Below are 14966 nucleotides of genomic sequence, written 5' to 3'. Positions count from 1 at the left end.
ACAGCCACAGATGCCCCAAAACAGCAGCCGCAGCCCTCCAGCTCCCACGATGCCACAAGATTTCTACTTCAACATTGGAAGGAACTATTTCCTCTTCTGCCTTTCATAGTCATGTGCAAAATACGGCTGTATAAATGTGTCCAGCCCCTGGCGTGCGCACTCACAACAATGGCTGAGTGTAACTGGAGTTACGTGCAGACGTATTTTACCTCCACAAACAGCCGAGATGTGGTTTGCAATACATGTGGCAAGACAGTGAGGTGTTGTGGCAACACCACTAACCTCGTGAAATATCCATCCATCCATCCATCCATTCGCTTCCGCTTATCCTTTTCAGGGTCGCGGGGGGCGCTGGAGCCTATCCCACCTGTCATAGGGCGAGAGGCGGGGTACACCCTGGACAGGTCGCCAGTCTGTCGCAGGGCCAACACACAGAGACAGACAACCATTCGCACTCACTTTCACTCGCACATTCACACCTAGTGGCAATTTGAATTATCCAATTAACCTATCCCCACAAGTTGCATGTCTTTGGACAGTGGGAGGAAGCCGGAGTACCCGGAGGGAACCCACGCAAACACGGGGAGAACATGCAAACTCCACACAGAAAGACCCCGGCCTGATGGTGGAATTGAACTCAGGACCTTCTTGCTGTGCGGCAACAGTGCTAACCACCGTGCCACCGTGCTGCCTCGTGAAATACCTCAGAGTAAATCATATCACAGAATATGACGAGTTTATGTTGAGGCGAACTGAAGAGGAGGAGAGGGACAGGTGCTGCTAGGGCGAGACAGACATCTCTCACTGAATCCTTTAGTGCTGCATGCAGGCAGCGTGCTCAAATAGCGCACAACTTCAGGTTTTTTATTTCTATATGATGAATTCTGCATTATTAAGTGATAAGAACGAGTAATATGATGTCCTGTAATCATGATGATGCTATAATTTGAGATAAAATAAAAGATACAATAAATAAAGTAAGTTTTTGTACAAAGTATCGTATCGGATAAGTATCGTCGATACCACCCTGAATTTTACTTGGTATCGCATCGGAAAGGAAATCAGTGGTATCGCACATCACTAGTGGAAATGATTGGGTTTGCGTCTTACTTGGCAGGTATGGCTCTGGAGGGAGGGGAAATGGCCGAGTGAGCGTCCTGCAAGACAAGTTAGTGGAAAACAAGGCAACAAGTACAACACAGAAACACCAAGCATGCAGCACTGCAGACTGTTACTGACACAAACTGGCAGCGAAGAGATGCTGACTCTGGTCTTAAGTACTGATTGCCTCAGATCTCCATCAGTTGAGCTGAGCAGGTGGAATAATGACGACTCCACCCAGAGGCGGATAACAAGGAACACACGGAAACAGTAGAAAGACACAGGATGCTCGCGTGGACCATGACAACATATTTGCTGCCGAGCACAGTCTCTACACCAAAATTTGTGTTTTCTTATTTATTAATTAAATTTTAATTTAAGTTTATTTCAGCTTGTTAAATTATTTGTTTTTGTGGTAAGGTAGCATAGGCAAATTCGAATAATTACATTTTTGTTCTACTGCTAATACAGCAAGAATTAGAACAGTGAAGTTTATTTTTCTGGTAATTAATATGGCTCCTTGTGTAAGGAGTATCAGAACCTTTGAGATGCATTCTTTCTAAATACAGAGTCTCTGTGGCTTTTACGCCCCAAAACTGCGCCAAAAATTGGTCCACCCCAAGGATCGGGTCCCCTGACATGAACAGAGTAACATAGTGTACGCTGTTAAGTGCCAGGAGGACTGCCAGGATTTATACATCGGGGAAACCAAACAACTTCTGGCGAAGCAGATGGCACAACACAGAAGAGCAGACATTCCCCAACTCTCTGTGAATGGGACTCGTAGCCACTGATCAGTAGTCTTTGATCAATGATCTCCCAGCCTTTTGAGATAAGAACCAGTCCATTTTTATTGCTGACAATAGATATGGTCAGCAATAAAGTGAAGGTAAGCTGTGGTATTTAAACAATGCTTAAGTGGTACTAATGGGCCCATTGTTTGCTAAGAAAATATTCCCCACACCATTACACCACCATCAGCCTGTACTGTTGATATGAGGCAAAATAGATTTCACATTGTTTACACAAAATTCTGACCCTACCACCAGAATGTAGCAGTAAGAATTGAGACTCATTTTACCAGATTGATGAGCTCCTGCAAATTGTAGTCTCCATTTCCTGTTTTTACCTGAAAGGAGTGGCACCCATTATGCTCCTCTGCTGCTATAGCCCATCTGCTTCAAGATTTAATGTGTTGTGCGTTCAGAGAATTCACTTTCTGTCTGGCTATTCTCATCTGACTTCTGGCATGACCAATGCACTTCCCCCCGAAAAAACTGCCCCTCTGTGGATATTTTCTCTTATTAAATTATTCTTTTGTAATGCTCAGTTTGAACTTCAACAGGTGTTTTTGACCATAGCTACACGCTTAAATGACTTACTGCCATGTGACTGAGTCACTAAATATTAGCGTCAATGGGCAGTTGAGTGGGTATAACTAATAAAGTGGCTGATAAGAGTACATCAGGGGATCAACCAGTTACACACAATCCTGCTTTGCCATAAATCAACCTGTTTGCCCAACTAGAGGACCAGTCAGGGTCACGTTTGAATTAAATGGGTAGTCCATTAGCATGAATTCTGAACAGATTGGTGTTAAAATTAGATAATTGCATTGCTTGTGCCATAGATTAGCATCTTGGCAGGTTACAAAACAAATATCTGACAAACACAGTGAGTTCTTTTGTTTTTATTGTTTTTTCTTTGTTTGTTAATTTTTATTTATTTGTTTTTTGGGGTGGGGAGGGGGGTGTCTTTTACTCTTAGATCAAATTCAAATTCAAATTCAAATTTTATTTGTCACGTACACAGTCATACACAGTACGATATGTAGTGAAATGCTTGGACAACTGCTCGTGACCTAAAGAGAACAAAAAAGGAAAAGGCTATGAATAAGATAGGAAATAAATATGAAAAATTAAAAAGGGTAAATTTAACTAGGAAGGAATAAAATATAAATTAAGGTTAAAAATGAAATAACTGTACAACACAAATTAGAATGAAGGGTAAATTTAACTGGGAAGAATAAGATAAAGATAAATATATAAATTAAAGTTGAAAATAAAATAACTGTACAACAAAATACACAATACACAATATAGAACTATATAAGAATGTATGAAGAAATCTAAATCTAAATAAATATATACACAATAACAGCAGCTGTACAAGTATTAACCGGAAATGAAGAATATAGTGACCAGTGTTGTGCAAAACCAAAGTCCAGAAAGTCCAGTGTGTGTGTAAGAACCATATGTGTGGGTCAGTACTGTGTGGTGGTGTGATTGAGAGACCGTATCGCCTGCGGGAAGAAGCTCCTCCTCAGTCTCTCTGTGTTGGTCTTCAGGGAGCGGAATCGCTTTCCTGACCTCAACAGAGAGAACAGTCTGTTGTTGGGATGGCTGAGGTCCTTCACGATCTTCCTGGCCTTGGTCCAGCACCGCCTGCTGTAGATTGAGTGCAGGTCAGGGAGCTCGGAGCGGATGGTGCGCTCAGCTGACCGCACAACCCTCTGTAGAGCTCGTCTGTCCTGCATGGTGCTGTTCCCGAACGCTGTCGGGCCTTTTTCACCACGGTGTTGATGTGACAGGACCATGACAGGTCCTGCGTGATGTGAACTCCGAGGTATTTGAAGCTGTCCACTCTCTCCACTGGGCACTCGTTGATGACAGGGGTCTGGTAGTTCCTCTCCTGCTTAGTGCTGAAGTCCACTATCAGCTCCTTTGTCTTACTGACGTTTAGAAGGAGGTTGTTCCTCTGGCACCAGTTCTCCAGATTCCTAATCTCCTTCAGGTAGGCCGTCTCATTGTTATCAGAGATCAGGCCCACCACGACGGTGTCGTCAGCAAACTTGATGATGGTGGTGGAGCTGGTAGTGGCCACACAGTCATATGTGTACAAAGAGTACAGCAGGGGGCTCAGAACACACCCCTGGGGGGCTCCAGTGCTGAGAGTGGTGGAGGCTGAGACATGTCCGCCCATCCTTACTGCCTGTGGTCTGCCAGTTAGGAAGTTGGAGATCCACTGACACATAGATGAGCTGAGTCCCAGATGCTCCAGCTTGGTGGTGAGTGTGGAGGGAATTATGGTGTTAAATGCAGAGCTGTAGTCTATGAAGAGCATTTTAACATAATTCCCCCTTCTAGTGTCCAAGTGAGTGAGTGATGTGTGGAGGAGATGAGAGATGGCATCGTCTGTGGAACGATTTGGACGGTAAGCGAACTGTAGTGGGTCCAGTGTGTCTGGTAGTGAAGAAATGATGAAGTCTCTGACCAGGCGTTCAAAGCACTTCATCACTACTGAGGTGAGGGCTACAGGGCGATAGTCATTGAGAGAAGCAGGGTGGGGTTTCTTCGGGACAGGAACAATGATGGACTCTTTGAAGCATGTGGGGATCACCGACTGAGATAAAGAGATGTTGAATATCTCAGTGAACACAGGAGCTAGCTGGTATGCGCAGTCTCTTAGGATACAACCTGGGATGCCGTCTGGTCCTGCTGCTTTCCTGGTGTTCACTCTCTTGAAGGCTCTCCTTACTTCATGCTCGGAGATGACGAGCACGTTTCCGGTGCTGGCAGTATCTTCCTGTCTGCAGCCGTTAGCGCCGCTAACACTAGCATTGTTGGAGACCTTAGCTGCAGCCTCGAAGCGAGCATAGAAAGTGTTCAGCTCGTCTGCCAGAGTCACGGCCGCGTTCGTCATACCGGTTGTTGGTGCTTTATAGTCCGTTATTGTCCTTAGTCCCCGCCACAGGCTCCTAGAGTCACTCTGTTGGAGTTGTGACTCTAGTTTCCTCCCGTAGCGCTGCTTCGCCTCTTTCACCGCCCTCCGCACGTTATATGACGCGGCTTTGTACGGGTCCATGTCCCCCGTCATGAGTCCCGTGTTGTAGGCAGCGGTGCGGGATCTCAGAGCGTCGCGGATGGTTTTATCCACCCACGGCTTCTGGTTGGGAAACGTTGTGATAGTCTTTGTCTCCACGGTATCATCCGCTAGTTTCCCGATGAATCCCACAACCGCTTCCGTAAACACGTTGACGTCATCGTCGGAGCTGTTTCTGAACATGCCCCAGTCTGCGTCATCGAGTGCGTCCTGTAACGCGGCCACCGATTGATCCGTCCAGCGCGCGACCTTCCTCTGAACCGGAACTTCCTGTTTCAGCCTTTGTTTGTATTTTGGCATGAGGAAGATGGCGGCGTGATCAGATTTGCCAAACGGGGGGCGGGATTGTGCCTTGTAGCCGTCCTTGACCGTAGTGTAGCAGTGGTCCAGTGTCCTTTCACCCCTGGTGGGGCAGGTGATGTGTTGATAAAAGTTCGGCGCTGCGCGTTTGAGGTTGGCGCTATTAAAGTCCCCCGTCACAATAAGCGCAGCGTCCCGGTGTTGTGTCTGGTGCTGTGTGAGTGCCTCATGCAGCTCGCATAAGGCGGTGACCGTGTCCGCTTGTGGTGGAATATAAACGGCACTTACAATGACCGATGTAAATTCCCGAGGTAGATAAAAAGGACGACACATGATGGACAGTAGTTCCAGATTTGGTGTGCAGGAGCGTGTGAGAGGAACACCGTTCGCACTGTTGCACCAGTTGTTGCTCACCATTAAACACACGCCGCCTCCCCTTGACTTCCCCGAGTCCCGTGTCCTGTCCATGCGGTGAACCGAGAAGAACTCGGCCGGCTGGATGGCGTGGTCCGGCACCGCTGGGTTCAGCCATGTCTCGGTGAAGCAGAGGAGATTGCAGTCCCGAATGTCTCTCTGGAACTTTATCCTGGCCCTGAGGTCGTCAAGCTTGTTCTCCAGTGACTGGACGTTGGCGAGCAGGATGCTAGGCAGAGGTGTGCGGTGTGCACGAGCTCTCAGCCTGTTCCTGACGCCGGCTCGCTTCCCTCTAGGCCGCTGCCGCTTCCCTTTGTTCTCCCTCGAGATCTCACTCGGCCAGCTCGGATCCGGAGTTAAAAACTTCGAATTGTGAGTACATTGTATACCAATAGAAACAAGAGTGTCACTGTCATACCTAATGTACCCAATGGTGATGATTTTGCCGATTTAGAAACGCTGAAAACTAACTTAAAAAACAAAGACAAAGAAAAAGTGGTCGGAGCAGTCGTGACGGCAGCCGACCTCACCGGCGCCATCTTAATAATGATATTTATCATCTTAAGATGATATTTAATAAAAATATTTTGTTACAAACTCCTTCCAATCCTTCTTCATTTTTTGTTGCCATAGTACCGGATGAGGAATCCAGCGCATATGACAATGTCATGTTGGATTGCATTTTGAAAAATGGCACAAAAGTTATACACAGTCCATTAAAATGCCTAAACTTCCATATGTGATGCATTGGAGTGAGACCATCCTCACCTCACTCTCTCTTAGTCTCAACTTCTGAAAACTTCTATTCTGATTTCCTTTTGTGTTTGGGGATTGGTTTGAGGCTTTAACTATAATAGTACATAAGCACTATAGGCATAAACCCTTTTTCTGCTTGAAAAACTGGTGCAATGAAGTGGCTGTTACACTTCCACCTGGCCTGACTGTCATTATCCCACTGATTTCAATGTCAGACAAAGTACTCAACACATTCCCTCCAACACTATCTACTGCAAACAGGCTCCATGTTGATCAAAGTAGGGCAGGAGAGAAAAGGATGAAAATGCTGATAGTGATGATGACAGTGATCACTACTGTGATATCCTCAGTATTTTGATACAAGCTGATAAAAACGGCCTCTTTCTGCACAATTCAGGGCCATTTTTCATCAAGAAAGGACAGCTGTAATCATCCCTTTTGCTTTCCTGTCCCATCCGTCTTCCCCTTAGCATGCATCAGGATCAATCTAGGTTCATTTATTTTAATCATCTCTTATTTGCAAAACTGACAAAGTCAAAAGAGGACAACAGAAACAAAGTTAATTTTGAAAATAAGTCAAAGTATACATTTATACAACTCCATTCCTTTGGAGTAACATTCACATTTTTTCATTAGAAAACATAATTTTTAATCCCCCCCCCCCCCCCCAATCTGTTTTAAATTAAATAAGTTAATTGTCAGCATTAGATTCTCTATGAATTTTTTTTTAATCAAAAATATGCACAAAAAAATCCAAACCTCAGACATGAGCAATGATACAATTAAAAAACAATTAATTAACAATAGATTTTGAATCCTATAACTTTTTTAATGATAAATTAAGTGTAATTTTGAATCTTTGAAAAATATATGTGGATAATTTATTTGTCCACCTTTTTCATGTTGATACAGTGCACCCAATCTGATTGTTCAAACCTGAGTTATTCTATATAGTTATTCCACCATAATGTGAGAATGTTCATAAATAGATATTTTAAATGGAAATTTAAACTTTTACCATCCCCATGAATGTTCAGTGCTGTTTACATCAATTCCAGCTCAAATAGGTACATTTTTAGAAAAGTTCTGATGTGCATAAACATTTTATCCCATTTATTTATTTTTATAGTCAGCTTTTTACACACTAACCTTTATTTTCTTTGTATTTAACTGAGTTCTTTTGTGTTATGAAGTTTTTAGCTTATGGAAATTTTGTTGTGCTACATACAAATTTCAAGCTATTTATTAGTTTTAGCTGTTGTAACAAGGATTTCCCAACTTTCAGAATGAAAAAAGTTGTTATTCTATTGATAATTAGTAATTAGTAATAGTAATTACTCTTAAAAAATCCATAAAATCCCCTAAATTGGATAGTCTATGATAAAAACGTGTATACAGTAAGTGCTGTTTTAATAATTTCTATGGTTCCAAAACTTAGCATTGGTTTTATAGTAGGCCTACATGCACTCTATACACAATTAATGTCATCATTAATTAAATAAAGTTTATAAACTCAGATATTATTATTTTGAGTCACTAACTCTCACGTGACTGTCATATTGTACTACGTAACTGTCCTCATAGCAACAATATGCAGCCGTCAGTACGTCACCACGGTGTTCTCCATTGTCCATATACCATGCTTCTGATAGGAGACCTGTCGTAGTGAACGTGAAGTACAGAGTGAGTCCTTCCACGTTGTCATTTTTATATATAGATATATATATATATATTCAAATTGTATTTGCCGTCTGGCACAATTAACAATTATTTGTTCCCTCAAACTGTTGCTAGTTAGCTAGCCCGGCTCTACTTTGTGACTAGTAGTGATGTTGCTGGTATGCTAAATGCTAATGCTGTTGTGTTTTACGTGCAGTTTTGCATTAACTTGGTCTGATGCTAACACATTAACTTGGATCTTACTTTTGAATGCTTTTAATTGTGTCCCTATATATATATATATATATATATATATATATATATATATATATATATACTAAAAGCATCACGAGCATCAGTGATTCAATTAGAAGGTCATAATTTAAGTACAGCTAATAATGCTCAGCACGATTAGCTATGGTGCTTGACGGACCAAAATGTCTGGTAAGTGTACCTCTTAAGCTGTTTTAGACGACTATCGTAGATTCTTCAGTTAAAAAGAAAAACAAACATGTATCGTTCGTGAAAACAAAACAGGGACCGCTTTTGATAGCCGTTTAGGCGCAGCGGTGCTATTTGTTTGCTAACAGTGTGCTAATAGGCAAGTTGCGTAGCTAAGAGCTGTACAAATCCCAGCATCAGAAAACCTAATGTCTGCAGCTGATTAACGTTGTGTTTCGTGTTGGTGTTGAAGGGAAAACAATAGATAGGTTTACGCCACTATTTAAAGCCGCGTTTGAGAGAGAACTGTCCTTTTGATACAGGATACCCGAACGTTAAGGGCTAAAAAGTAATTGGACGTTTGGGTGCTGAATATTTTGTGTAGCAGCATAGATTGATTTGCATAAAGCACAAATTGAGTTTGCTTTAAATGTCTTTAAGTGTAACTCGCCGTCAATCTGAGGTGCAGACCGTACAGGTGAACTAGACCATCATTACAAAACAATCTCTACATTGAAGCAACTTTGTGTTATCGTACACAACCTACCTACGGCACTGCGGTACCTTTGGTATTTTATAGGTGTATATATAAGGGTATGTATTTTCCTATGACAAAGGGAAGTATGACTGAATGAAGGTAGACAAGAAACAACACAGCCCAGGAGTTTTCAACCATAAAACTCCTAATCTTTCAAACATACTTTTGTGGAGTCCACCAAAACTCAGCAGCATGTAGGCCAATGCTGATTGATTGGCAAGTGGGATGAAACTGCTTCTTTTGTTCTGGAGTTCACCAGGAATGTGGGAGGCAAGAAAAAGATTATGTATGAAAAGCATAGACTTGGCTGCAGAAAACAGTATAGGCCTTCAAAGTCTGGAACTATCTTGCTGACAAATTGTCAGTGGCTCTCTTATAGACATTTTTCAGCCCTTTATGGACACTTAAGTTTACCCCAACTCAGACACTCCTTACAGTGTTACTGGAGCTTAAGGTAGTGGCATCCAGAGGCTAGATTCCATATTTGTAAGACTTTTTATGGCCGAGCACAATAACCTCAGTTTTATCTGAATTTAGAAGCAGAAAATTGGAGGTCATCTACCTACCTTTGAGACATTCCTGCAGTTTAGTTTAACTAAATAGTGTGTGTTATCTGTTTTGGATAGATAAAGTTGAGTATCACCTGTATAACAGCAACAATGTATTCTATGCCTTCTAATGATACAACCTAAGGAAAGGATGTATAATGTAAAAATAATTGGTGCTAGCACAGAACCTTGTGGAACTCCATAATTAACCTTAGTGTGTGAAGAGGACTCTCCATCTGTTAGACAGATATGTTTCAAACCACTGCAGCGTACCTATAATACCTATAGCATGCTGTAATCGCTGTAATAATATATTATGGTCAGCAGTACAGAATGCTGCACTTTACATATGGGCACATAACCACCTGCTAGCATCTCCTTTTCATAGCCCAATTTTATTTGAAATACTATCAAATAAAATATTATCACTTTTATGCTTTATAATGATCATTATGCAATAAAGTAAAAACAATTTTGCATGGTTAAACATGCAAAGCTTATCTGCTTTTTATAGTTTTTTTCTTCTCAGCTGTGTTTTTCTGCTCATGGCATCTTACTCAAATGTTGCATTCTTGTCTGTTGGTTTCTGGGACTCCCCCATGTAGTGGACCGCAGTTTAAAGCGACGGCAGGTAAAACCACTTGCTGCCTCTCTGCTTGATGCCTTGGATTATGACAGTTCAGATGACAGTGACTTTCAAGTAGGAGATGCTTCAGGTAAGTATGGCCTTTGTGATGTCTAACAGTATTAAATACATGCATAGTTTTTTATTGTTCAGAAATGAACAGTCCAAATGGCTTGAGACTAATAAGCTTTTGGCTGGCTAACTTAAATGCAAACTGTTTTATTTAATTTAATTTAATTTTTAATTTTTTTTTTTTTTTTTTAGAAAAGTTGAAATGCTGCGCAAAATTTAATAAAAATGCTATGACTTTACAGTATTAGAAAATAAAAGAAAATAATTTAACCCCAATATTTCATTTACATAAAACAACATATGAAATGATGAATTTTAATTTTCTTATGCACAAGTCACTAAGTTTGGAATAAAACTTTCCGGTGTAATTTTCTTTTTATGAATTTCGTCATCTGTGGTTCATAATAATCCCAAATTTCAAGAATCTGAAAAATATCACATTAGGCTTTCTTCTGATGATTTTCTGAAATTTTCTATAGGGTTATTTTCGGGGCTTTGAGCGGACCATTCACAGACTTTATTGTACCCTGCTACATCGATTTCAAAACTAGTTTGGATGTGTGTTTGGAATAACTTTCCTGCTGGATAAAGCCGTTGCATCTCAGTTTTAACTGTTAAGCTTTTGATTTTAGATGAAGTTGAGGAATTTGGAGGAAGTCAATTCCTCCAAATCTTTCTATACTAGAGGATGATGCCCATGTGAGCAGCTGCACATTTTAAGCAAGGCAAGTTTATTTGTATAGCACAATTCAACAACAAGGTGATTCAAAGTGCTTTACAGAGACATTAGAAACAAAAACAAATAAAAAGCATGATTTAAAATTGATTAAAACAAGCAAACAAACAAACTAATTAACAAACAAACAAAACAGTATATAAAATCAAAACAGATAAAATCAGAACAATAGATAAAATCAGTAGTTAAATGCAAGTTTTGAAATTTAAGCTTAACAGTGTGGATTTGGTGCTTTATTCAAATGCAGCTGAGAATAGGTGAGTCTTCAACCTGGATTTAAATAAACTGAGTGTTTCAGCTGATCTGAGGCTTTCTGGGAGTTTGTTCCAGATATAAGGAGCATAAAAGCTGAATGCAGCTTCTCCGTGTCTGGTTCTGACTCTGGGAACTGATAAAAGACCGGATCCAGATGACCTGAGGGATCTGGAAGGTTCATACTGGGTCAGGAGGTCATTGATGTATTTTGGTCCTAAACCATTCAGAGCTTTATAGACCAGCATCAGAACTTTAAAGTCTATCCTCTGACGGACAGGCAGCCAGTGTAAAGACCTCAGAGCTGGACTGATGTGGTCCACTTTTTTGGTCTTAGTGAGGACTCGAGCAGCAGAGTTCTGAATGAGCTGTAGTTGTCTGACTGATTTTTTTAGGTAGACCTGTAAAGATGCTGTTACAGTAATCAAGCCTACTAAAGATGAATGCATGGACTAGTTTTTCCAGGTCCTGTTGAGACATCAGATCTTTTATCCTTGAAATATTCTTGAGGTGATAGAAAGCTGACTTTGTTATTGTCTTAATGTGTCTTTCTAAGTTTAGGTCTGCATCCATCACTACACCCAAATTTCTCGCCTGGTTGGTGGTTTTTAGGTGTATAGATTGAAGTTCTCTGGTGACCTGTAATCGTTTTTCTTTGGCGCCAAAGACTATTACCTCAGTTTTGTTTTTGTTTAGCTGGAGAAAATTGTGGCACAGCCAGTCATTAATTTCCTCAATGCATTTACCAAGAGCCTGTACAGGGCCTCGGTCTCCTGGTGACATTGTGATATATATTTGTGTGTCATCTGCATAGCTGTGGTAGTTTATTTTGTTGTTCTTTATAATCTGTGCCAGTGGGAGCATGTAAATGTTAAACAGAAGGGGTCCCAAGATGGAACCTTGGGGAACTCCACATGTGATACTTGTCTGCTCGGATGTGAAGTTACCTATTGATACAAAGTATTTCCTGTTTTCTAAGTATGTTTTGAACCAGTTTAGTACAGTTCCTGAAAGACCTGCCCAGTTCTCCAGTCGTTTCAGTAATATGTTGTGGTCAACTGTATCAAATGCTGCACTGAGATCCAATTTTAGTCAAGCTTTAGATGCTGATTTTGAAGCAGGGACTTCTTTCTTGATTTGCACAGTCTCAGCCCACTGCCACATAAAACTTCAATGTGGGCAGAGACTGTGAAGGTAATTATGTCGCAATATGTGAGAGCTTGTAGAATTAAAACATGTTCTTTTAAAAGAGAAGACGTTTTCTTCTGACAACCCTTCCAGACAACTCACACTGATTTTAGTCTTTTTGTAGCTGTACTGTCGTGAACTTTAAAATTTCACACCCTAACTCTGGTGCCTGTGGAGTCTGAGATATAGGTTTTGGGTGTTTTGCAGTTTCTCTTGAGCATTGCCTGGTCTGATCTTGAGGTGAATTTGGCATGTCGTTTGTGAGAAGATTGTGGCATTGTGTTAACAGATACCTAAATGCTCCAGAGGTAGTCACCCTTGCTGATGATCAGTTAATTAATTTCATTAGTAGCACCTGGCTGCTACTTAACCTCTTAATTCCTGTGGAAACAGTAAGGGTGTACTTAGTTTTTTGTTTTTTTGTAGAATTTAACAGAGTCCTGTGAAATCAAATGACCCCTATGAGCAAGCGCTTTGGTGACAGTGGGAAGGAAAAACTCCCTTTTAACAGGAAGAAGCCTCCAGTAGAACCAGGCTCGGGGAGGGTGGGCATCTGCCGTGACCTGTTGGGCATTATAAAAGAAATACATCAAAGGAGGCCCTAACCACAGAAGTCAAAACAAACACTGAGGAGGTGTATACATACGAAGTTGAGAAATTTGTGTTTGTTTGATTATTTCTGTGCTGTGAGAATGCTTCTTGACAGTAAATGTTATTCCATTTGAAACCCTGTTTATTTACATGGTGCCTGTTTTCTAAAGAAAATGAAGTTGTGGGTCCCAAATTTCTTTACTTTTTGCTATTAAGTTCACTAATGCCAGTTTGACTGTAAACAGACCCCCTCCTCCACATTGTGGGTTCTGCTGGAGAAACAGCCAGACTTTTCAGTGATCTCACAGACACTTTCTTCTCTGTTGTGACAGGGTCAGAGGGCACAGGCAATGGCAGTGATGAAGAAGGGTCCAAAGTGAGTGCAGGCGGTTCAGAAAGTGATTCAGATAATGCTGCTTCAGCAGATGATGGCATAGATGAGGAGGAGACCAAAGACCTGGCTGCTGAGGAGAACTTGACTGAGGATGAGGAGAAGAGCAAACGGCAGCAATCGTCAGACAGTTCCACCAAAGACACTCCCACTGTCATCGCACCCAAAGGCAGACGCAAGACCAAGAAAATTTCAGAGCCTGCTGAAGCTGCTGAAACTGGATCTTCCTTAGTGTCTGCATCCAACAATGTAAATGCTGAAGAGTCTCAAGCTGAGCCCAAGAAATGGAATTTCCGCAGGAACCGCCCACTTCTGGACTTTACCACCATGGAAGACCTGAACGAGATGGACGACTACGATAGTGAAGATGATAATGACTGGAGACCCACAGCAGGAAAGAAGAAAGGCAAAGCAAACTCTCAGAAAGGAGGCACAGATGAAGAGGGTGGTGAAAGTGCTAGTGATGACGATGACAACGATGACGATGATGATGACGACGACGATGATGATGATGACGAAGATGGCGACGGCGATGATGATGATGATGATGACAAGGAAGATGGTGAGGACAACATTAATAGTAGCAGTGATAGTGACAAAGAAGCGAAGAAGTCCAAAAAGAAGACGAAGAGCAGCAGTGCTTTTGATGAAGAACTGACCAATGATAGCATGTCCCAGGGAAAGGGCAGCGAGGTGAGTACAAGATCAGACACGTTTCAAAAAGCAGTTCAAACCAAATAAACATTGTTAATAATAATAACTAATAAAATGTTTTTGATGAACACCATTGTTGAATGGCCACCCTTAATTACAGGATGAACACTCCCTTCTCTGTTGGTGGAACAATGCGTTATGTCAACCAATCAAAAAATTATATTGTAACATGTGGCATTTGATTGCTTAGGAAGAGGGGGAAGTTTTGCACGTGTGTAGTGTTGTGTAGTAGTGTAGTTATTGGCTTTGTTTTGTGTGTCAAAACAATGACTCCACTACTGAATGTCACAGATGGTAGCCAAAAAGCCACCAAAGGTAGATGTAATGATGCAATGTCAACGCTGTCTCCGGGTCTAAAACAGGAGGAGTGACACCATCTGTTGTCAGGCCCGTGATGTGCTACCCTGTCTTGGTGTGGACAGAAACTATTTTTTTGAGTGGCAAAAATCATTTGTGTGGCATCATTTTGTGGGACCTGTTTTGTAAATAGTTTTAAATGGTTGTGGAAAAAAACCAAACAACAACCCAAAAAAAACCTAAAGCATGGCAGCATTTCTAGGTAAATATTATGTATAACTTTATTGTTTGCAAAATTTGTGCTTAAGTTTTAAAAATTTACAATTTATATATCAAGTTAGGAAAATAATTTGTGTTGTGGTTTTTATTAGTCTAAAATCGAACTACTCAGATTTTACGATTGGTTTTGTTTTTATGTGAGTTTAGGTCAATTGTGTTCATACAGTTTGTCAAAATAAAGA

At 41.2% G+C, this 14966-nt stretch overlaps 1 protein-coding gene across 5 annotated transcripts in view; it reads left to right on the top strand.

The window, feature by feature from the left end:
• Positions 1-8031: 8031 nt before the first annotated feature.
• Positions 8032-14966, top strand: part of phf14 (PHD finger protein 14) — a 139773-nt gene continuing 132838 nt past the window's right edge. The window contains exons 1-3 of one of the 5 annotated variants that reach the window (XM_085446839.1): positions 8032-8136; positions 10245-10355; positions 13436-14187. In XM_085446839.1, the coding sequence (XP_085302965.1) occupies position 8136; positions 10245-10355; positions 13436-14187 (864 nt within the window). In that variant the 5' untranslated portion in view covers positions 8032-8135. Of the gene's footprint in view, positions 8137-8485; positions 8557-10244; positions 10356-13435; positions 14188-14966 lie in introns of those variants that run through there. The other 4 variants (XM_085446838.1, XM_085446840.1, XM_085446842.1 and 1 more) reach the window with 4 other exon arrangements.

The sequence above is a fragment of the Copadichromis virginalis genome, linkage group LG22 (assembly GCF_057382275.1).
Source record: "Copadichromis virginalis isolate Kocher_CV1m ecotype Utaka linkage group LG22, C_Virginalis_male_GT1.1, whole genome shotgun sequence".
In the NCBI taxonomy this organism is placed as follows: domain Eukaryota; kingdom Metazoa; phylum Chordata; class Actinopteri; order Cichliformes; family Cichlidae; genus Copadichromis; species Copadichromis virginalis.
This window is presented reverse-complemented; position numbering and strand designations above follow the sequence as displayed.